General features: G+C 38.8%; 1 protein-coding gene across 4 annotated transcripts; it reads left to right on the forward strand.

Annotated features, from left to right (window-relative positions):
• The first annotated feature begins 4,698 nt into the window (after window positions 1-4,698).
• CBLL1 (Cbl proto-oncogene like 1) lies at window positions 4,699-23,642 on the forward strand. Of its 4 annotated transcripts, none has more exons than XM_053609263.1 (6): window positions 4,699-5,482; window positions 12,748-12,915; window positions 16,920-17,017; window positions 17,422-17,505; window positions 18,830-18,903; window positions 20,151-23,642. In XM_053609263.1, exons 1-6 carry the CDS (start codon window positions 5,434-5,436, stop codon window positions 21,184-21,186), a joined length of 1,509 nt encoding a protein of 502 aa, XP_053465238.1. In that variant the 5' UTR covers window positions 4,699-5,433; the 3' UTR covers window positions 21,187-23,642. The 4 variants fall into 4 exon arrangements, with proteins under 4 accessions (XP_053465238.1, XP_053465240.1, XP_053465237.1 ...); XM_053609265.1 differs by having other exon boundaries at window positions 4,700-6,506; XM_053609262.1 differs by having other exon boundaries at window positions 4,701-5,482; window positions 16,917-17,017.
• The last annotated feature ends 933 nt before the right edge of the window (window positions 23,643-24,575 follow it).

Here is a 24,575-nt window from a genome sequence, read left to right on the forward strand (position 1 = left end):
TGTTGTAATAAAACTTAGCTTAAAACACAAACACATAATACACCTGTGCAAAAATATTTTTCCTTATTCTACAAGTCTTCTTCCACTTTTAAAATTTGTAATTTTTTACTTTTTAAATTTTTGTTAAAAATTAAGACATAGGCCAGGTGCGGTGGCTCACACCTGTAATCCTTGCACTCTGGGAGGCCAAGGCGGTTGGATTGCTTGAGCTCATGTGTTTGAGAACAGCCTGAGCAAAAGCAAGATCCTGTCTCCACTAAAAATAGAAAAACTGAGGCAAGAGGATCGCTTGAGCCCCAGAGCTGGACATTTCTATGAGCTATGACGCCACAGCACTCCACTCAGGGTAACAGCTTTAGACTCTGTCTCAAAAAAAAAAAATACAAAAATTAAGACATAAGCACACGTTAGCTCAGGTGTATAGAGGGTCAGGACTGTCAAAAATCACTGTCTTCTATCTCTACATCTTGTCCCACTGGAAGGTCTTCAGTAACAGGTGTGGTTACTGTGGTTCAGTAACTGTCCCCTCCTTTGATAACAACACATGTTGTTATCCCCTTCTGTGAAGGGCTTGCCTGAGGCTATTTTACAGTTAACTTTTTTTTTTTTAAGACCCTGTCTCTACTAAAAATAGAGGACAAAAAATAGCTGGGCATTGTGGTGGGTGCCTGTAGTCCCAGCTACTTGGGAGGCCAAGACAAGAGAATTGCTTGAGCCCAAAAGATTTTTCTTATAAGCAGAAGTACAAAATAAGACCAATAACAGTTGTTTCTTATCAAGTATTATGTACTGTACATAACTGCATATGCTATAATTTTTTATGACTGACAGTGCAATAGATATATTTATATCAGCATCACCACAAACATGAGTAATGGATTGTGCTATGATGTTAGGATGGTTATTGCATCACTAGGTGACAGGAATTTTTCAACTCCATTATAATCTTCCTTATTTTTTTGAGACACAGTCACTCTGTCACTGGGGTTGAGTGCCCTGACATCACGCTAGCTGACAGCAACTCTCCTGGGCTCAAGCGATATTCTTGCCTCAGCCCCCAAGGAGCTGGGACTACAGACGCCCCCCACAATGCCTGGCTATTTTTTAGAGACGGAGGTCTCACTCTTGCTCAGGCTGGTCTGGAATTCCTGAGCTCAAGCAATCCACCTGCCTCGGCCTCCCAGAGTGCTAAGATTACACACGAGTCATGTGCTCAGTCATCATTATAATCTTATGATGCTGCCATGGCATATGTGGTCTGTAGTTAACCAAAATATTGTTATGTGGCACGTGACTATATTTTAAACTACTTTTAAATTCTAAACAGCAAAGGTGGATGATCTGTGAGCAGTTACTACTTAGATGCTCTTTTTCTCCTCTCTCTTTACAATTTTTCCATTATGTTACATTAACTTTGTCCAGGTTTATAACATTTACTTTTTATTCTGTTACCATGATTTCCATAATTGTTTATTGTTGATAAAATTAAATATTTAAACCAATTATACTTTATTAGAATCTTGGCTTGGCGCCCATAGCACAGTGGTTATGGCGTCAGCCACATACACTGAAATTGGCTGGTTTGAACCCAGCCCGGACCAGCTAACCAACAATGCTGCAACAAAAAATTGGGCGTTGTGGTGGGCGCCTGTAGTCCCAGCTACTTGGGAGGCTGAGGCAAGAGAATCGCTTGATCCCAAGAGTTTAAGGTTATTGTGAGCTGTGATGCCACAGCATTCTACTGAGGGTGACATAGTGAGACTCTGTCCCAAAAAAAAATCTAAGTTTCATACAGGCAAGATGCGTTCCATGCTTTGTTCACTGACCCATCAACTTGCTTAGAGGAGTGTTGGATACATAGTAGACACTAGTAAATACTTGAATAAATTACTACAGTTTCTCACTTCATGGTCTTACATTTTCTTTCCTAATTGACTGGATTTCATTGTTTTATGTACATACATGTGTAAGTAAACACACATGTACAAAGAGCTCCCCCCTCCACCCCAAAAAAGATCAGGCATGTCATGTTGCTTGAGTTGCTTCATGTTCGAAAATGACTGTCTTTTGCTGTATGCTTGAATAACATCTCCACTGGACCTAATACTTTTTTGGCCATACTTTCCCCAGCAGAACCTCTGTACATAAGGGCCATTACCTTTTGGCACTGGATGCTCTTGGCTCATTTTATTGAGTGACCTCTTAATATTGGTGTAATAAATTGTTACTAGTTCTTTACAATCTTATATATTGTTTCCTTCACGCCATGAAATTTTTTTTTTGAGACAGTGTCACCCTGTTGCCCAGGGTAGTGTCTTTGTAGCTCACAGCAACCTCAAACTCTTTTTTGTTGTTGGCTTTTGGTTGTTTTTTTTTTGAGGCAGAGTCTCACTTTGTTGCCCCTGGTAGAGTGCCATGGTATCATAGCTCACAGCAACCTCAGACTCCTGGGCTCAAGTAATTCTCTTGCCTCAGCCTCCAGTGTAGCTGGGACTAGAGGTGCCTGCCACAAGACTTGGCTATTTTTAGAGGCCGGGTCTCACTCTAGCTCAGGCTGGTCTTGAACTCATGAGCTCAGGTGATCCACCTGCCTTGGCGGTATGATTGTATTTGTTCCCGTTTTAGTTTTTTACTTCAAAGTAAGGTATGTGCAGCATGCATAGGAATTTGTTCATAATTTTTTTTTAAACTATAGTCCGGCCCTCCAATGGTCTGAGGGACAGTGAACTGGCCCTGTTTAAAAAGTTTGAGGACCCCTTCAAAGAGCTTCTTTTCAAATGGGTATGTATACTGCTGGCCTCAAAGGATGTGATCTTCTCAAAGAGATGAGTGGGAAAGGAGGTTTGATCAGCAATGTTCACTCCTTAGAGTCTTTATTTCCTTCTATGAACCTGTCCTCTGGACTAGTTTGGAAAGCTTGTTGCCAAAACTTGATTTGGCATATATCTAACCACTATATTCTACTGCCTTTTTTACCCATTTCTGCTTATCAAACTTGATAAATGTTTACCCTGGTCAGTTAGTTCTTTTATGAACAATTCATACTTGCTGGCATTTGGGCCATCATGGGTATCTCTGGCTTCATGGTCAGTTGTTCTTCCCTTAGGTGTAACAGTATTGCTTTAACCTTGTTTCCCCTGAATTTAAGCTGAGCTCATTGTTTTTGAATATATCTTGCTGGATTATATTGTTTATATGAATATATCCTACGAAGTTTTGTTATATTCTCTTTCTCAACTGCTATTTTCAAATCTTACTTTTTTCAAGGTTATTTACAATCAAACCCTATTTTTTAGTACTCCCAAACATGGATCAACAGTACAGGTAAAGCTGATCATTGTCTTCTACGTAAGCCATACAGTTCCCATGTCTGTGCCCTTCACTTCCCTGTTTGACATGCGTCTTTCATTGCTGTTCCTTTCCATATTTTATCTGTTCATCAAGGTTCAGCTTAAATCCTTCATAAAGCCTACCTAACTACCCTCAGTCCCACTGCTCATTACTTTCTCTGAAAGAAGGTAGTAATGCATTCCCTCTAAACACTTAGAACTTAATTAATGGATCTTTAAGTATGTCTATAAATGCTAGCCTGTATGGTCCTTGAGGCAGGGGCCACTATTTAGACAGCTCTTGCCTTTTGCAGTCTTAGGCCCTCGGAGTTCAAAAAGTATTAGGAGAAGAAGGTGATTGTCCTGACCCAATGTTGGGTACTGTAAAAGAAGCTCTTGGGGAAACAAGGTGATATCCATCTTACTTTTCTCATAGCATAAACGTGTAAATGGAAAGCTATCAAAACATCTTGACCATTAGGATATAATTCACAGGCTAGTAGACGTCTATCAGTAAGATAAAAGTATATACCTCAGAATTTTCATTACAATGACTTTTCATTTTTAGGAACCTTAGTTCAGTATCATGCTGTATAAAAAATATTAATGGTGACTCTTTAAAAAGTTGCGACTGGTTACAGCACATAGGTCACTAATAAGGGATACTAGAGAGTAGTAATAAAATAGCAACCTATGTACAGTCTCATGTCAACTTAGGTAAAGAAATTAATTTGTCACACTGCTACTACATTGGTAATGTCAGGCAACCACAATTAAGGAGGGAAATGAATATAGAGCACAGATGCTAAAGTGATGCATGGAAGTAACATTTGTCAAAATCAAATGACAAATGTTTAACATTTTATCAAATCTGAAAGTGAATCTTCTTTCAGTAAGTTTTCATAATTTAAAGCACTACAAAAGGCTGACAAAATTTCTTACAGATTATATAAAATAAAAATCGAAAGCTCTTTTAATTCCAATTCTTTAAATATTAGCATCAGTTGACAATAGTAATATTACTCTGAACCTAGATTTGCATCTATCTTTAGTTTACCTGATAGGATAAGTATGATTTAAAAAAAAAAAAAAAAAGCAAGCACGTCCTAGATGAAACTTATCTTTTTTTATGCCACAGATAGGTAAAAAATGCCTGATCCTATCAGTACTGTATTTAAAGAAATAGGGAGAAAGAAATGGCAGGAAGATTCAGTTTTCCTCAATCCCCCAAACAACAATAATCTTTCAGCATCTGAAAGAATCTTGAAAAACACGAATTCAGATCCATTTTAACAAAAACGAGGATATTTTTGATATTAAGTTTATTCATTTTTTAAAAAAAATTCAGGTTCATTTGAATATACAAAGAATTAGGTTACAACGTTCGCATTTGTTAGGCGTAGCCCCAGTTGTAGTTGTGTCCCGCCCCCAGGAGGTGTGCCATACACCCTCACATTGTGTCCATAAAGTGGGAGCACACCAATCCTGCTCCCTCCTCCTCCTTACCCCGCCCCCAAATCTAGAATTGAAGAGGCAAGGATGATTTTGAGTCACAAAATGTCTTTGGTTCACTTTTCAGCTAAGGGGAAAAAAAAAAAAAAAAGTCCTTTGTTGTTTATAAAGTAAATCTTGTTCATATAAATCTGCATATATAGTGTAAGTTTTTAAAAAGATCCCAGTAAATCATCAAATAACCTGGTCCATTTAAATAGTATTGATCATCATAGGATTATTCAGAGCAGTTACTGTACAACTACACAAACACAACATGGCTACACGTACTTTATTTGGAATTCTGTACCGTGAAAACATTTCTATAAGAGGTCAACCATCTTTTATTGATCTAGGAACTATGGCACTGAAAGCGTGAATAACCTAAGGTAATGATGTCGTCACCAAGGGACAAGAATAGAATCCAAATCCCTAGACTCTCAAGCTTGTTTTTTCCACTAATTGTGCTCCTTTCTGCTCATCTGAGAGCATCAAGTGTAAAGGGTTGGAGAAGGGAGTGGACACAAATGAGCCAAGCCTGCGAGGTGGAGACTGCACTGAAGGTCCAAAGGAATCGCCCTTTGGCACTTTGCTTTTGTTTGGGCTGAGGAAGATGAAAGCAGCAGCAACCACAAACCCCTGGGACCAAGAACTGGAACTAGGTACCGCCCGTTGTGGTAACTCTCTCTTCCTCTTTGTAGGCCTTTCCTTTCAGCCTCTCCCTTCCGGCCAAGCCTGGCGCCTTCTTCACCTCCGCGGTTTCTCTCCCTCCTCCTCCAGCCCCACTCTGCGGCGCTGCCAGGTGTCTGCAGAAGAGGCGGCAGCAGCGCCACGCTCGGCCTCCGCCAGGCCCTCGCGTCCAGCCCTTAGGAGAGGTGCTCCAGGGGTTCGTAGCGCCACAGCGTCTTCTCTAGCAAGTGAGCGGTAGTCAAGCATTGTGTTTCAACTGCGAAAGTTAAGAGGGGGCGCGGAGCATATACCAGATCTGCTCTGCGTGGGTCTAGGAAGCTCGTCAGCACAAAGCCAAACTTAGACAATGACCCTCGAGACTTTCTCTCTAGCTGGGGGGTTCACTGAGCTCAGCCATTCCCCTGGGCAACCTCCCGCCGGAGGACGCCTTCTAGAGCGCGGGTGTTTACTCTTTTCCCGGACTAGGCGGAGAAGACGCGCGGTCTCACACCCCGGGGGATTCCAAACCGTTACTCCGCCTGCCGGGGTGGGGCCAGCGCAACGGCCGAGCCTGCGCACTGGAACTGGCCGGCTCCAAGGCCCGGGCGCACTACAAGTCCCAGCAGGCATCGCTCCGCGGAGTGGGCCGCCGCCTTACCTGCCTCGAGCTTATTCCTGCCGCTTCCACCGCTTTCTCCCTCCCCCGTTCCCGTCGGTGTTCTTTCCACAGTTAAAAGGCTACTTTCTGTTGAAGCACATGAGAAGCTTCAGCACCCTTAACACCGAAGCTCTTCGCGTACTCGCTTTTTCTGCCTCTGTCCGAACTATGCCTGACTTCCTCACCGGAGTGGGGCAGCGGAGGGTAAAGAGGGAGGTCCGCGCGGCCCCGGCCGGGCGACCTGGCCGCACTTCCGCCTCCCGGGCTCCGGAAGGTAGCACGCACGCGCTCGCTGCGACTCCGGCGCGGCTGACTTCCGCTCCCACTGTGCTCTGCGAGCCGAATCATGGATCACACTGGTAAGGAGGCGGAGGCAGTGGGGGTCCCGGTTCCATGCCCCCTTGGCCGGCCTGGGACTGGTCGCCCAGCGGGCAAAAGGAATTATGCTCTCCCTACAACTCTGGGGGGTAGCAGTGAGAAAGAAATCCCACAGACCCCTTTATGTATCCGGCAGGGGCCTGCTGCTTCCTGGCCTACTCTCCGGTGCGGTACCTACCTCCTCGGTGCCGGCAACAGCCACTTCTCCCCTGGTTCTGTTGCCCTTGGTGCCGGGACGGTGGGCGGCGCAGGCCTCGCGGAAAGGGAAGAGCTGTGGCTCTTTTTTCCTCCACCCGACTGCTCTGCACTACGTTATGGGCACTGGCGGGTAGATTCCAGTCTCGGAGTCGGGGAAATCTCATTACTCTGGGAGTGGATGGGCGGTCTCAGTCAGCTTGGGCGGGTGCTGCATTGGTCACCTCCTGTGGTTGTCTCTCCTGTCCTTCGTGGGTTAGAGGTGAGAGAAGAAAATCGGATATAGTTCAGGGGCCAAAGTCAGAGCAGCTTTTTTACTTAAAGCGTGAAGCATGCCCCGCGCCTCGGCAGTGGTCCTTGCTCATCATCATTTGGGTTTATTTACAAAGAAGAGCTTAAAAATCAAGACATTCTCATCCTTTTCTCCAAGTAAAAGTGGCTCCACCCTTTGTTATGTGCTTTTGGCTTTTGCTTCCTTCTTGTTCTTGGGATATTGAATGAGTGCACGTGAGAGTTAAAAAGTGCTCCGCTTGTATCAATCACATCACAAGTAGGAAAAAGGGCTTTTTCTCAAGTATTGATTGAGATGTCCTCATTTATCAAATATCTACCTAATTACATAATGGGATGTGTGTCGTGTGTGTGTGTATGTATATAAACCTACAGATACCTGTAGGCCTGGAAATGGAATGAAGAAACGGTAAACAAGGGGGACCAAGTCACTGTTCTGATGGATGCATTCGATGGGGGGAAGACAGGCAATAAAAAGGCTTTTTTTAAAAAAACTAAATGTTTAAAGATTATGATGAATTTTTTGAAGAAAATACATGAGTACTGTGGAGGAGACTATTAGGGAGTTTCAGAGAGAGTGCTCATGGAAAGTCTGGAAAGGTAACATTTCAGCCAAGATCTGTTGGATAAGAAGAAAACAGCTATAGGATCAAACAGGAGGAAGAGCACTTCAGCCTGTACAAAGGCACTGAGGTAGGAGAATGTGGAATAAGTCAGTCAGCTGCAGCCTAGTTACAGCCACGGGGTAAGAGCCCTAAAATGAGATTGGAAAGGAAGGCAGCAGTCACCTTGTTCAGGACCTTGAAAGCCATGGTAAAGATTTGAATTTTAAGTGAATGTGAAGTCATTGAACAGAATTAGAAGAGGAACACAATCCTTTTAAAAATATAATAGGTTGTTCTGTGGAGAATAGTGGAAGAGAAGGAGGCAAGAATATTGGAAAGTAGCCAATTTAGGAGGTGATTAAAGTAGACCAGTAGGGAGGCTTGCTTTAGTAAAAAGGAAGATTCAGCAAGTATTTTGTTGGTAGAACTCATATATGTACTGATGGATTGGTTTGGAGGTATGTGAGAGAAAGGACAAATGCCTGGGTAGTGCCCATTACGGAGTTGGGGAGCACTTGGAAGAAAATAAGTCTTTTTTGGCAGAGGTGGGACACAGGAATTTGTGAACAAGAGTTTGTTTTTGAACTGCTAAGTGTTAGATACGTATTGAGACAAAGGGGAGATGTCAAGTGGAGATCAGAGGAAAGATCTGAACAAAAAGGACGTATTTGGGAGTTAGTATCTTATAGCTGGTGTTTCAAAGCATGAGGATAGATGAGATCACTTAAGAGTACAGAGAAGAGGGCCTAGAACCAGCCTTTAAGAAACTGCAATGTTTGGAAATTTTACAGGGTTGAAACTCTGGGATCTTGATATTAAAGTAGCAAACATTCAACTCTAGGAATATATTTCTTATTTGAGTCTGTTAACTGGAATTGGGAGTCAAGTCCCTGCTACCTTTTAGAGACTATTATGTTAGGAAATCATATTACAGATGGGTATGTAAAGATTATTTATCTTTGTTCTCAAAGTTAAAAAGTTGCCTAAGGAAGTAAGTCATCCTAACATGAACATATTCACTAATGAACTGACCACTTAAAAAAATGTTTCCATTCATGTCCCTTCTGCTTGACACTAGTTTCTTACCTATTCTTTTAATTTCTTTTTTTTTTTTTTTTTGGCCAGGGCTGGGTTTGAACCCGCCACCTCTGGCATATGGGACCGGCGCCCTACTCCTTGAGCCACAGGCGCCGCCCTCTTTTAATTTCTTTATGAGCCAGTTTTCTTGATGTTTCCTGTCAGAAGATGGTATCAAATACTGTGATTATGAAGTAAAGTTAGAAAATTTGCAAAAGATCCAGGTTTTCAAGAAATTCATAAACATGAGTTTGAAAAATATTTAAAGCACAAATAAAGCCTTTGGCAAATGAGGAAATGCCATTTAGCTAGTTAATTGACAACATTGTGACAGTTTACATATCTCTAAAGAATTATTTTAATATCAGAAGATAGGCCAGGTGTGGTGGCTCATGCATGTCATCCTAGCAATCTGGGAGGGCAAGACAGGAGGATCTCTGGAGCTCAGGAGTTACAGACCAGCCCGAGCAAGAGCAGCACCACGTGTCTACTAAAAATAAATTAGCTGGGCATTGTGGGGGGGCACTTCTAGTCCCAGCCTATTCAGGAGGCTGAGGTAGGAGGATCCCTTGAACCTAGGAGTTTGAGGTTGCTGTGAGCTGGGCTGATGCTGCATCCCTCTAGCATGGGCAACAGTAAGACTGTCTCAAAAAACAAAATATAATAAAAGATTAATAAGTCCTTGGAAAAATTGATGAAACCCTTGAACATTATGCAAGAATGACCCATTTTATGATCATACTGAAAGATTCAAATATAAAATAAAGGTGTTCTAGTAGAATTTTGCTGGAAAAATTACTCCAAGAAAATCCCAGTTAATGTTAGATCTATTCTTTGATCATTCTAAGAGTTAGTGCCTTTGCAACTGTAACCTAAAGTTTTAAAAATATATCTCCGTTCCTTTTATATAAGATAAAATTCTAAATAAATATTTTTGAAAACGAAGAGACGTGTATTCACCTTAAGTGACTAGTTGTCTTTAGTACTTGCCTTGTGTAATATCCAAGAACCTTTTGTTGTTATGGGCTTTGTTTTGTTCTGTATTCAAAAGGAAATTGTGGTGTAATGATCTAATTCTTAATTACAAGAAAAAGCAAAAAAGCCCCAAATAAAACCAGAATATTTTCACTATTAAATGCTGTACTATGTATGAACTTGTAATTGGTGGGCAAAGATGCAGCACTCTTGAAAGTGGTAGACTGTGCAAGCAATAGTGTTCTGGGTGGTGTAAAAAGGGCTTATATGAGATGTAGGTATGTTCATCATTCACAAAAGTAAAACCATTAAAAGTCCTTTTAATATGTGAAGGACAGCATTGAACTGTTAACTGTAACAACTTTGTTGTGAAGTCAGGAATATTTTTTGAGCATTCTGTCTTGTCTGTCTTTTGGCCATTGCATTGCTTGATCAAGTTGGGTTTATACTAACTCGAGATTTTAGCTATCCATGTAGTTAATCTTTTTCCATGGTTTTCCTTTTTTTTTTTTTTTTTTTTAGGATTATCTGTTATAAAAGTTGAAGGTAGGCTTGGCACCTATACCTCAAGCGGCTAAAGCACTAGCCACATATGCCAGAGCTGGCAGGTTCGAGTCCAGCCTGGGCCTGTCAAGTAACAATGACAACTACAACCAAAAAATAGCCCAGCGTTGTGGTGGGCGCCTGTAGTCCCAGCTACTTGGGAGGCTGAGGCAAGAGAATCGCTTAAGCCCAAGAGTTGTGAGCTGTGATGTCATGTCACTCTACCTAGGGCCACATCTTGAGGCTCTGTCTCAAAAAAAAGAAAAAAATTGAAAGTAGACCGAAAGATATTTAGGGTAATCATTAAGGACCCATTTTGAGATTTATTTTATATGTTGTGCAGAAAGTGCAAATGAATGTGAATTAACATGTGTCTACAACCCTAGTAGTCTTGGAAGCCATTAGAGCTTACTTTCAAATTTGGCTTTACTGAATTTGGTGTGGACAGTTTGGCAATCAATCTTGATTATGCTGTTTCCTGCAGGGGCAGTTACACATCCTTGATCAATAACTTGTCATGTTTAAAACATTACAATTAAAAAAATTGTTATTTGCATTTCCTGTTTCAGAGCATTTTCCCTTCTGCCTTTAATGGATAAAGTTGATTATTTTCTCTATTGTATCTTCATATACTACATACTTGAAAAAAGGTAACTTTTAAGCTTTAGATGGGGTCAGGTCTATGGAATAAGGCTTCTATTCTTCATGGAACAGGAGTTAATTTATTTCACAGATAATAAGCAAAGACCTTAAATACTAGAAGTTAACCAGTTGTTTAGACCTACTTGAAGCACATTAAATTAAATTATAATTTAATGGAAATTAAATTATAATTTCCATTATGGCCAGGCACGATCACGGCTGTAATCCTAGCAGATTAGCCGTGATCGTGTAATCTGGAAGGCCAGGGCTGGGTTGATTGCCTGAGCTCACAGGTTTGAGAGGTTTGTCTCTAAAAATAGCTGGGCATTGTGGTGGGTGCGTATAGACCCAGCTACTTACTTGGGAGGCTGAGGCAAGAGAATTGCTTGAGCCCAGGAGTTTCAGGTTGCCCTGAGCTATGACTCTGTGGCACTCTACCAAGGGCAACAAAGTGTGACTCTGCCTCAAGAAAAAAAAAAATTACCATTACCGTGCTAAGAATAACTCAGTCACATGTGTATCTCTAGAAATGATACAGTACAAATACATTATTGCATGTTTCTACTGTTGCACTAGGCTGCAGTGCCGTGGCCTCATAGCTCACAGTAGCCTCAAACTCCTGGGCTCAATCGGTCCTCTTCCCTCAGCCTCCCTAGCTGGGGCTACAGGCGCCTGGCATAATGCAGGCTAGTGTGTGTGTGTTACGGGGGTGGGGTAGGGGAGGTGTGGGGGGACGTCAGAGAGGGGTTATGCTCTTGCTTGTCTTGGAACTCCTAAGCTCAAGCAATCCACCTACCTTGGTCTCCCAAAGTGCTAGGATTACCCGTGTGAGCCACTGCACCCAGCCTAAAACTAACTTCCATCTTTCAATGCATTATTTAATTTTGCCTTCATCAGTGTTAGTTTTATTGGTTGTCCAAACATAAGTTAAGCTTAGTAAATTTATTGAGTGCCCACTTTGCATACTCGATAGTTAGAATAGGACCTTTTTTTGTTGTTGTTGTTGCAGTTTTTGGCTGGGGCAGGGTTCGAACCCGCCACCTCCGATATATGGGGCCGGCACCCTACTCCTTGAACCACAGACGCCACACTCATACTTGATAATTAGACTTGGGGGTGGGGATGGTTTTGGTTTTGTTTCTTTTCCTTTTTTTTTTGGAGACAGAGTCTCAGTATGTTGCCATCAGTAGAATGATGTGGCATCACAGCTCACAGTAACCTCAAACTCTTGGGCTTAAGCAATTCTCTTCCCTCAGCCTCCCAAGTAGCTGGGACTACAGGCACCTGCCACAGGGCCTGGCTATTTTTTTGTTGTAGTTGTCATTGTTGTTTAGTAGGCCCAGGCCAGGCTGGAACCCACCCAGTGTATGTGGCTGGTACCCTAACCATTGCACTAAGGGCGCTGAGCCAGTTTCTTTTTCTTAAAAAAAGAACTCCTATAGGGTGGCGCCTGTGGCTCAAAGGAGTAGGGCACCAGCCCCATATGCCCAGAGGTGGTGGGTTCAAACCCAGCCCTGACCAAAAACTGGGAACACCCCTCCCCCCAAAAAAAAAAAAAAAAAAAACTATAGTTACTTTGAGACAGTTTTTGCTTTGGGTTCATGAATGGTTTTACGTTTCTGTAAACTCCTCCAAAATTTGATGGGACATTTTATCGTTCACTTTTCTAAGGAGAGGTTCTATAATATTCATCAATTTCTTAGACTGTTCCATGTCTCAGGGTTAAAAGTATTGCTTTAATAGAGAAAGTTAGCCGTTAAACTTGCCTCAATATGATATTTAAGATCAGGATGCAGATCTTTAATTCTGAGTCTGTTGAGTATGTTGTTTTAGTACCTGTGGCCCAGTAATCTCCAAAAAGAAAAACTGATATTACACTTTTTTTTCCTAATAGACAATGAGTTACAAGGCACTAATAGTTCTGGATCGTTGGGTGGTCTTGATGTTCGCAGACGAATTCCTATAAAGCTCATCTCCAAACAAGCGAACAAAACCAAACCTGCACCTCGAGCTCAAAGGACTATAAACAGGATGCCTGCAAAGGCTCCGCCTGGTGATGAAGGTAATTTATTTAAACTAAGAGCCCCAACAGTCAGTTTCCGTTTTATCTGATTGTACCAAATTATCTGTGTGATCTTATTTACTCATAGCTATCTCTTTTTTTATCTTACATACTCTTTTCTTTAACTTTTTTGTTTTACTTCTCCTTTTTTCTCCTCCTACCTTTTTCTCCCTTCATTTTGGGTTTTTCTTTTTCATCCTTGGAGATAGAGTCTTGCTGTTACTCCAGCTAGAGTGTAGCCATCATAGTTCACTACAACCTCAAACTCCTGGGCTCAAGTACTCCAACCCCCTCAGGCTCCCAAAGTGCTACCATTATAGATGTTAGCCACCATTCCCAGCTGGGTTTTGTTTTCTTTTGTGGAAGGTAACACTGCTGATTGTTTTTTAAAAATAAAAATTTAAACGGTATTGTGAAAAGCAGAACATTCAGAGTAAAATTTGCCCCTTTCTCCCCACAATCCATCTTTCCAAAGATAATCTCTGTTAAGACTCTATAGAGAAGTAGTAACTTTCTGTGCCTTTTAAAATATAATATGCATTTGAAATGTCTTGTCAGAGGTTTAGATATTTCATTTGCAGATACATCATAATTTATTTAGCAATTTTTCTACTTTGCTGTTGTAAACAATGTTACACTCTCCTTCTACGTATAGTTTAGTATGTATACTTTGTAGAATTTGTAACTTTGCACAAATTTGGATATTTTACAACTTAGTAGATATTGTGTATTTTAGAATTTGACAGTTATTATCAAATTGCTCTTCAAAAAAGGCACTTGAATGTTAGTTTGTATGCCCACACACTAATATGGAGTGCTACTACTAGTGACCTTTTACAAATTTTGTTTTGATGTAAATGTCTTTAATTATGAGTGACTTTGCATCTTTTTCATAATATTGGGCATTTCTTTTGTCTAGAATCTTCCTGTTTATATTCTATTCCCATTTTTCTATTTTGTTAGCTTTCTCTTGATTTTTATGAGTTCTTTGTAAATTAATTGGCATTTTGTTATAAATTGTATATATTCCCCATTTGTCTTTTGAATTTTGTATATAAAACTTTTATTGTAGAGAAGTTTGAAGATTCTTTCTAGTCAGCTATCCGGTCTCTGCTGTTAAGACTTTGGGGTTTTATGGCATTCTTAGAAAGGCTTCTCTTGCTCTGTGAGTATAAGACAGTTTTTCCTTACCTTTCAATACAGATCAGCTAACCATGGCTTGTGGGCCAAATATGGCCCTGTTTTTATTAATGAAGTTTTATTGGGACGTAGCCATGCCCATTCATTTCAGTATTACATATGGCTCTCATACTATAATGGCAGAGTCAAGTAATTGTGATTCAGACCATATGTCCCATGATGTTTGCTCTGTGTACTTTTGTAGAAAAAGTTCATTGCTTTGGAACATTTATGGATATGTATTTGGTTATTAAGAAAAATAAAAAATGGCATTTGACTTTATTAGCCATTGTCCCAACTGTTGAATAGGAGTTCTGCTATCATATATGAATTAAAGTTCTAAAAGTATTTGTGTATATTTCTAGTTTTCCCTTTCTTTCCTTCTTTTCCTTTCCATTCCTTTCTTTCCCCTTCCACATTCCTTCCCCTTCCTCCTTCCTTTCCATTCCCCTATCCCTCCCTTCCTGTCTCCTTTCCCTTCTTTCTCTTTCCTTTCTTGTCTCACTCTTGTCACCTGGACTAGAGTTCAGTGGCATCATCATAGCTAACTGCAATCTCCAACTTCTGTGCTCAAGCAATCCTCCTACCTCAGCCTCCTGAATAGCTCGGATTACAGGCATGCACCACCATGCCTCATCATTTTTTTCTATTTTTAGTAGTAGTGATGGTATCTTGCTTTTGCTCAGACTTTTCTTGAACTCTTGACCTCAAGTGATCCTTTCCAGCTCAGCTTCCTAGAGTACTAAGAGCTACCACACCCAGCCTAGACTTTTTTTTTGAGACAGAGTCTCACTTGGTCACCGTTGGTGGAGTGCCGTGGCATCTTAGCTCACAGTAACCTCAAACTCTTAGGCTCAAGTCATTCTCTTGCTTCAGCCTGCCAGGTAGCTGGGACTACAGGCACCCGCCACAACACCCAACTTCTTTTTAGAGATGGGGTCTTGATCTTGCTGAGGTTGATCTTGAACTTGTGAGCTCAGGCAATCTACCTGCCTCAGCCTCCCAAGTGCTGGAATTACAGGCGTGAGCCACTGCACCTGTCTCCCAGCTTAGACTTTCTATTCTGTTCCAACTGTTCATCTGTAGGGTAGCACTTCCATAGTTGACCACCTCCCTACATCAACCACCTCCTTAATTATTTGACATACACCATATGTACTTATCAGTACAGCTGGTCTAGTTCCTTTTGTTGGCCACCTGCATATGTTGACTAAGTATGTTTGAAGTCTAAGAGTTATAAATTGTAGTAGTAAAAAACCTAGGGCAACTACTGCATTCTTTGTAATTTAGGGTTACCTCCTGCTCTTTGGCTTAAAAAAAAAAAAAAACAAAACTACACAGTAATGAGCAGATACATTTTTATGGCGGTAATTCAGACAATGCAAGTGAGCCAAATTCCTCTCATGTATTCCCTCTGTAGAGGGAACTGCCATTACTAGTTTATCTCTTAATAGAATAAACTGAAGCTGGAGATATTTATTGGATACTTTTGAGTCACCTATTTAGAATTAAAAATTTGTTTTTTTTCCCCTAGGTATTAATCAAAATGTTGAATTTTGAGGGCAGTGTGGTATATATACAAATACATAGTATATAGTGTAATGATTAGGAGTACAGGTTAAACTACTCTGAAAAGTGCTCTTAATTTCTTTGCTGTTGATCTCAATAATTTTCTTTGAACATTTGATTTTCTTTACTTTGAATTTTAGCACACACCAGCTTTTGTAAGTAATAAATGCCCTGTATAGGAGCCTAGGGACACTTAGGAATAACTTATAAGAGCACCCTGACTTTGAATTAACTATATGTTTGTATTGGAGGTAATTAAATAGCAGTATACTTGCATCATTGTCTGTGTGTGTGTTTGTGTGTGTCTCTGTGTTTAGGTGGTGTAAGTTAGCCATGTGGGTAAAGTTAAAATCTGTGTGCTTGGCTACTCTGTTTACCAGTTCTAGGGCCAAAAGAGTCGTGAGAAGCCTGGCACCTTGGAGGGATATATTTGTCTTCTCAGCTTTACTTTAGGTAATTGGATTCTACCTAGAATTCTCATCAAACTATTCTTTAGTTTTCTGTTCTTTTGTATCGCATGAGAGGATGGGTATCGATTTTTTAATTAGGCCAGAGAAATTGAGCCTATTTGATCTTCATATTGTCTAAGTTTATTGATATATGCAGTATAGGAAAAGATATGTAAGAAGATGTGTATAGCTCTAGCTGGTTGGGTGATTAACTGGGGAGAGGTTTTAATTGATAGGGTAAAGTATGAATATGTTGAATGTTTCTAAAATCACACCCCATTTAGGTCTGAAGAAGAGGATACCTGATTTATTAAGTCATAAGAAGAAAATCTACAGAATGCTTTGTTTTCTTTATATTCTTTTGGCAATAAAGTTATTCTCTTGCAGCATGATGCCACTTTTATAGGTAGAGTAGAATAAATGATGATTGTTATCTTAAAAAATTATACGAGCATGATGATTATAGTCAATAAGGTTTTCTATTAGATATAGTCTAGTGAATTGATAAGAGTACTGGAATAAATGTCAGAAGATCTGAGGTCCGTTCCTGACTTTGTCACTAATCTTATCTGTTACAAATCTCCATATGGTAAAATCTCAATTATGACGTAATTTGGACTAGATCACAAAGATCACTTGTAGTTGGTATTTTAATCTAGTCTTGATTATCTTGTTCTTAGAATGAGCTTTGAAAGGCATTAGATTGACTTTTCAGTCAATGGGACTATTTTTGCCTTGTACATGTATTTTCCAAAGTGAAATTTGAGATTTGAAAAGTTAATGAGTAACACTTTCTTTCCTCAGAAGGATTTGATTATAATGAAGAAGAACGGTATGACTGTAAAGGGGGTGAACTGTTTGGAAATCAGCGAAGATTTCCTGGACACCTTTTTTGGGACTTTCAGGTATAGCTTAAAATGAAAAATTTTGTTAGAATCATAAAATATTTGAAGTATTAAGTACTTAAAATGTTTTATTGGAGCAATGCAAAATACATAAAGGATGTCTGGAATGAACTTTTATTATAGCTATGATTTTTAGCTCACACAAATCATTTGTTTATTAATGCCCTATTTCCAAGAATAATTCTAAGTAATTTAGAGTAAGATCAATAACCATTAACACTATTTAAGAAAAATAATAAACTAATGGTAGTACAGCTAATGCTGGGGAGTATTTGGGGATTATGCCATGAAACTTCTATTCTTAACTGTTTTAACTTTCATGAAACACTAATTCATTGTATAAATTATAGATATAATCTTTAGAGTTGCTTAAGAAGGAAATTTTAATTATATCATTTCAACAGATTAACATCTTAGGTGAAAAGGATGATACACCAGTTCATTTCTGTGACAAATGTGGATTGCCTATTAAAATCTATGGACGAATGGTAAGCATAATTAAATATTATCTTTGTAAATGAGAGCATTTGCCTAGTGGTAGAATTCTGAAATTTAAGTACCTAGGTTTTTCATTCTAAAATGACTAAATTTGTGATATTTTAAATAAGTATGAAATAACTGAGGGAGATACTGGAATACTATGAACTTAATATGATTATCTTGATAAATTCTTGAATTCTTGTAAAATATTACTTTATTAAGTAAGGACACTACTAAAAACTAAACAATTTCTTTGGGCTATTTGATACCAACTAGTTTACATTTATTCTATTTTATTAAGGAAAAAATTTTTTCTAGTAGAACAGAATAAAATCAGTTCATTTCATAAGGCCATAATTTTTTTTTTTTTTTTGTAGAGACAGAGTCTCACTTTATGGCCCTCGGTAGAGTGCCGTGGCCTCACACAGCTCACAGCAACCTCCAACTCCTGGGCTTAGGCGATTCTCTTGCCTCAGCCTCCCGAGCAGCTGGGACTACAGGCGCCCGCCACAACGCCCGGCTATTTTTTGGTTGCAGTTTGGCCGGGGCTGGGTTTGAACCCGCCACCCTCGGTATATGGGGCTGGTGCCTTACCGACTGAGCCACAGGTGCTGCCCAGGCCATAATTTTTTTATAAAACTGAATTAAAAAACTTATAATTTTTGAAAATTAAATTCTAATCATTAAAAAAGTTTACAGCCCTAACCGTAATTTTATGTTAATTTTAACATATCATCTCTGAAGAAAAGATTGAACAGTACTTGAATTCAGCAGGGTATCTGTGATGACGGAGGGTATGCATTGCATACTGTTGCTTTTCTGTGTACCATAGCAAAATAATAGTAGTGGGCTGTGAGTTTTAATATTTGCTTTTAACATCAGTTTGCTGTGTCCTTTTGATTTATTTTTAGATTTTTAAAAAAGTTTATTAACTTAAGACTACCAGAAGAAAATACTATTTGTATTAAATATAGGAGATACTTGTTATTTTATTACTTTGGAATAATTTCAGGAGAAATAGGGAAAAATAAAACATAATTACAGTTTCTTCAGGAGCCTTTAGCCTTCAGAGACTATGAGTGACAATTTATAGGATTTACACTTCGATATTATACGTGCATATATGCGGTTACTGGGGAAAAGGCCAGAAATTTCATCACATTCTGAAAAGGATTTGTAATTGAAAAAAATCATTACTTTTATATAATTAGTACTTAATAAATTCTTATTTAATCAAGTATTTCTCAAGTGCCTCTGTGTCACCTAAGCTTACTGTTTTTTTGTGGAAATAATTTGTTTTAGTATGTTTAACTATAGTGTCTTTGTTTACAGATTCCATGCAAACATGTTTTTTGCTATGACTGTGCTATTTTACATGAAAAAAAAGGAGATAAAATGTGTCCAGGGTAAGATAAGATCATCATTACATTTTTAAACAGTAATGTTTGTAGAATAATGATTTGCAAATTAGGTTAAAGGTTAGGGGGTGATGTAAACCAGGCAGTAGATAAAATATGGAGACATGGCAAATCTTTCTCTGTGAGCCTAGAGTTGGTTTTGGCCATTATTTTATGTATTTATTTATTTGTTGCCCCAGAGTGTAATGGCATCACATCTCACAGCAACCTCCAACTCCTGGGCTCAAGCTATACTCCTGCTTTAGCCTCCCAAGTAGCTGCAACTACAGGCACCCACCATAATGCCTGGCTAATTTTTTCTGTTTTTAGTAGAGACAGGGCCTTGCTCTTACTCATTCTGGTCTCAAACTTCTGAGCTCTTGCAGTCCACCCATTTTGGCCTCCCAGAGTGCTAGGGTTATCGGCATGAGCCACTGCACCCGGACGCCCTTCTCCTCTCTCCCCTCCCCCCCCTTTTTTTTTTTTTTTGATATAAAGGCTGCATGGCCAGTATCAGACAATCCAAATTGGCTGAAATGAAGAAATATATTTATCATCATAGAATTAGTATAAACCAAAAGTTATTTTTTTTTTCTTTTAATGGGGTACTAGAGAAATAGTATGGTATACTGACTGAAAGCAAAGACAACAGAATTAGAATTCCTGGGTTCAAATCCCTGTTCTGCTATTTATTAGCTGTGTGACATAAACTATTTGTTTATCTGTGAAATGAGGCTGTTAATACCTACCTCCTTGGGTGAGTGATAGATAGTACCTAGGATATAGTAAGCACTATGTAAGTATAAGCTCTTATTTAATACCTTCAAATCTGATCATTATGTCTTTACATCTTGAGTATATCTTAGAATACATGACATAGATTCGTCAAACAAGTTATAAACAGCTAGGTCCATTTTGAAGAAATGAGAATAAACCAGGAATTTTTTTTTTTTTTTCTTTTGCAAAAAGAAATTAGAATTGCTTGGGAAATTTAGATAAATTCTAGGTCTTGGGAGGAATATGGTCTTAAAACCTAGTTTGATATTAAGGGTTTAGAGGTTGACAGAAATGCTGATACTTAATGGCTAGCACATAATGTAGGGAGGATTAAAGGTTCATGTAGGGTTAACTATAATTTTTAACTGTGACCTTTTGCCATATCTTATGTAACCATTTTTGAAATGGGTGTGTTTTTGAAAATTATTGCATTATTTTTATATTCTCTTCTTAGTAAATTTATTTTTTTCTCCTTCTAGCTGCAGTGATCCTGTGCAGCGAATTGAGCAGTGTACACGAGGTTCTCTCTTCATGTGCAGCATTGTTCAAGGGTGCAAGAGAACGTATTTGTCTCAGAGAGACTTACAGGCTCATATCAACCATCGCCATATGAGAGCTGGAAAACCTGTTACCTGTGCTTCACTTGAAAATGTTCATCCTCCTATTGCCCCACCACCAACTGAAATCCCTGATCGTTTTATAATGCCACCAGATAAGCACCATATGAGCCATATTCCGCCCAAGCAGCACATCATGATGCCACCACCTCCTTTGCAGCATGTGCCGCATGAGCACTATAATCAACCACATGAGGATATTCGTGCTCCTCCAGCAGAATTGTCCATGGCTCCACCTCCACCTCGTTCGGTCAGTCAGGAAACCTTTCGTATTTCAACAAGAAAACACAGCAATTTAATAACTGTCCCTATTCAGGATGACTCAAATTCAGGTGCTAGAGAACCACCTCCTCCTGCCCCAGCACCTGCTCACCATCATCCTGAATATCAGGGCCAACCAGTGGTATCGCACCCTCATCATATTATGCCTCCACAGCAACATTATGCACCACCCCCACCTCCTCCACCACCAATAAGCCATCCAATGCCACATCCTCCCCAGGCTGCAGGTACTCCTCACTTGGTGTATAGCCAAGCTCCACCTCCACCAATGACCTCTGCTCCACCACCAATAACCCCTCCCCCTGGACATATGATTGCCCAGATGCCACCTTATATGAATCATCCTCCTCCAGGACCTCCCCCACCTCAGCATGGTGGTCCACCTGTAACTGCACCCCCTCCTCACCATTACAATCCCAGCTCTTTACCCCAGTTCACTGAAGATCAAGGAACTCTGAGTCCTCCATTTACACAGCCAGGGGGAATGAGTCCTGGTATATGGCCTGCACCGAGAGGGCCACCTCCTCCTCCACGAATGCAGGGCCCGCCTTCTCAAACCCCACTTCCTGGACCACTTCATCCAGATCAGACAAGATATAGACCATATTACCAATGATAATAGTGTTTTGAACTGAAGATGTGATAAGGAAAAAACCTTATGTATAGTCAATCTTTTAATTAAGCTTTGACTTTTGGGAAGGAAAAGTACCTCTTACGGAGGTGGCTATAAATCACATAGGGTCTTATCTCTTAAAGTGGTTTTAAATCTTGACCTTAGGATTGATTTCAAGTACTATACTGTAATGCAGATAAGTGGCTCAGTTGAGCACAGCTATATTTTAACAATTTTGTTCCCTTAGTATGGTAAATTGACCCAGAGGTGACCATTTGTAAAAGATTTGAAAAAACTTTTCATTGTTCCACTTTCAAAGGTATTGCTTTTGTTAAACCCAATGTTTAGTTTTCCTTGTGTTTTGTTAACCTGTGTAAAAGGATTAAATTTCAATATGGTTGTAAAAATGCTATTTTTATGTGACTTTAAGTGCAGCCACATACTGTTTTTAAAAACCATGTTTTACCACTAATTTCCCAAAGTCACAATAAAATCCTAAAAGTAAAAATCTACTAGAATTTGCTATAAGGCAGACTGTTAAATGATAGAGAATTATTTCACATTTTAGGCACTGAAATTTTAAGGTATAGGTATACAATGCACTTCACGTGGATGCCTTGTCATTTTTAGGCAGCCTCAGGAGCACCAAAACACATTGGAATTCCAGTACTGAGATGTATTTATGTTTATAATATTAAAAGGTATTACTAATTATTTGGAAAGATAGGGCCAAAGTAATTAACTCTACAGGCTTCAAGTTGGTGGGGGGATGCTGTTACTCATTAATGCTTTTTTACTGAATGGTTGGAATCACATGATGCACCACACATACTAATCTTCAATAATGTTATTTTATAGAACTGTTTAAATGGTGTTACTTAGATGAAATGTGTTCTACTCTGTTCATTGTCTTAAACTAAATATTTAGGGCTGAATAGGCTTTATATAATTTCTATTTAAGTGGGCTCTTGTTTATTGAATTGTAAACTATGGTTTGAATGCCATGGAGGAATTTGAATAATCTATTAATGAAGGACATATTCTTGTAATCACAAACTTGCATTTGCTCAGGTTTCATTGCTGTGTGGTAGGATTTTTCCTCTAACTTGAAATTTAAAAACTATTATTCCCTAATCCTTTTGTTGGCAAAGCGGTCTAAACTTGGAACATTTTAGCATGGAGTCAACAGTATAGATGACCAGGTAATTTTGTATTGGACAAGAGAAAAGTAATGGCTAAATTGGGAATTTCAGTGCTTTATATGGTGCCTTTAGAGTCAGCTTTTGCATTATAGGGGCTAATGATAGTCCAGCTAAGATGACCACTTACAGTTTATACAGAATTCATATGTATAAATCAACCTTCTTAGGATATTATTCTATATCCTTTGAATAAATCCCTGTGAAATTTTTCCTCCCCCCTAAAATGGTGCATAATATAAACATGAAATGTGTAGTATGCAGATGTCATTTATTAGATAGTTTATAGTGTATAAATTTAGAACATATTTCTTTTTGACAAAGGATGAACTGATTGCTAATTTACCATTTTATTCTGTCAGGTACAGGCAAAACAAATCCCCATTTTGGATGATCAGATGCAAAATCCTTTCTGAACTTAGAGCAGAAGTTAGAAATAATATAAATGGCCATTTCAAGCTTGATTGGCTAAGGATAACTAATACACTTTTTTCTTCTAAGTTAAGCAAGTGATTTTTTTTACACTTAGTTTGAAAGTCCAGTGTTAATGCAATATTTCTAGTGAGAAATGCTTGTTATTAAAAGCATGGGAGTGAAATAGTGTGAAATAATTGGTGGTGAGTGCTTCTATCATATTACTGTAGGTACTTGGACTGGTGCAAACTTGATTCCTTTTCATGTCCCTGGTTAGGGGTTGTTAAAATATTACTGTTAAAAATGCAAACCATTCTTTTTTTCATGTAATAAGAAAATAGCCAAATTCATTTTAAAGCATCTCAATTATTTATGAAGACCCCTCATGCTTTTACTGAAATTCACTAGAGTTGAATGTGGTAAGAAACCACTTAGCCTATGTATTGGACAAAAAAGTCAGTATCATGATAAAGTTTCATGTTAAGAGAAATCTTGTAGGCTTTTTAAAAAATGATTTATTTTCGATTAGATGTAAGAAATGTTATAAAGGGAGGCAGATCAGATAAATGTCTTGTCCCAGACAAAATTTTCAAAGGATGTTAGACTTGAATTCATCAGTTACAATTGTTTGAATGAGGGTGGGTGGGTAGAAGGATAATAAAATTCTGTTAGTGTTTCTTTTCTTAAGGAAAAAGATGTGAATCCCAGCCTTATTTCAGGGAAGCCTTTGAAGCTATGATGGACATAAGTCTAAATTAAATGTATGTATGTTTCATTATATTGCTCTTAAGACTACTGAGGTGGCAGTTTAATTCTTAAAAAAATAAAATGGAAGCATAAATACTATTTTGCCTAGATGAATTTTTATCTAATGATGACACAATTTGAATTTTTATCTAATGATGACACAATTGTGAGAATGCAGATTTTCTATATTTGTGTTGATAAAATATTCTACAGGAAAATTAGATTCGCTTTTTTAAAGATGAAGACCAGCAAATTGAATGTCATATTTCTTCAGTAGCATGTTTGTTTAGAGTTTAATGTAGTATTTGGGGAAAGATCCATTGGGAAGACTGTAGAAATTATATCCATTTTGCCCTGTAAAAACCACTTACTCAAAATGTATAAATGCTAGTTAGATACCACGAAAATACAAATGGAAAAGATACTTGAACATTATTTTTTAAGCTCACAGTAAGTGGCTATTTACTGTATGAAGTGCTTCAGTCTTTGTTCTAATATTGGAACACTATCTTTCATAAATCTTTATATAAAAGCTCCACGGTTCCAGCTTTCATAAATTTTTTTAAAATGCCATAGAAGTACATGAAAAAAATGCATGAATACAGAAAGGCATTTCTCTTGTTAGGTTACCCACCAAACTAGTATACTGATGTTAAATGAAATCTGACACATCACACGCATATTGTAAACATACTATATTCTGATTGAAGTGGATTTATTTATCTTCAATTGTTTGTAACTGTAATTTGTTCAATTAGGGCCTAGAAACCAAGCAGAGTTTACTTATTTAATAAAGCAATATCAGATATACTAGGCTTGAAGTGAAGTGGGGGTAAGCCAGGTAAAATCCTTGGTAGTGATATTAATAAAAATGGACTTGGAATTTCAAACACCTTGTTTTGATTCACACCCCTTCCATTCTATGTTATTGAGGGAAAACGTTTTAAGGCAAAATTCTTAAAATAACACTTAGTGTTAAAGTTTAATTTTTCCATATCCTCCGTCTTTAAAAATGGTAAATTTTTAGGCACT

Source organism: Nycticebus coucang, chromosome 11, assembly GCF_027406575.1.
Source record: "Nycticebus coucang isolate mNycCou1 chromosome 11, mNycCou1.pri, whole genome shotgun sequence".
In the NCBI taxonomy this organism is placed as follows: domain Eukaryota; kingdom Metazoa; phylum Chordata; class Mammalia; order Primates; family Lorisidae; genus Nycticebus; species Nycticebus coucang.

What these genes read in the sequence shown, in the direction of transcription:
- CBLL1 (XM_053609262.1), top strand. Translation starts at nt 5,434, where the DNA reads ATGAAAGCAGCAGCAACCACAAACCCCTGGGACCAAGAACTGGAACTA. An exon ending in GGCTCCGCCTGGTGATGAAG is followed by an intron (nt 12,916 to 16,916) that starts GTAATTTATTTA and finishes TTCTTTCCTCAG; the next exon opens with AAGGATTTGATTATAATGAA. An exon ending in ACCTTTTTTGGGACTTTCAG is followed by an intron (nt 17,018 to 17,421) that starts GTATAGCTTAAA and finishes TCATTTCAACAG; the next exon opens with ATTAACATCTTAGGTGAAAA.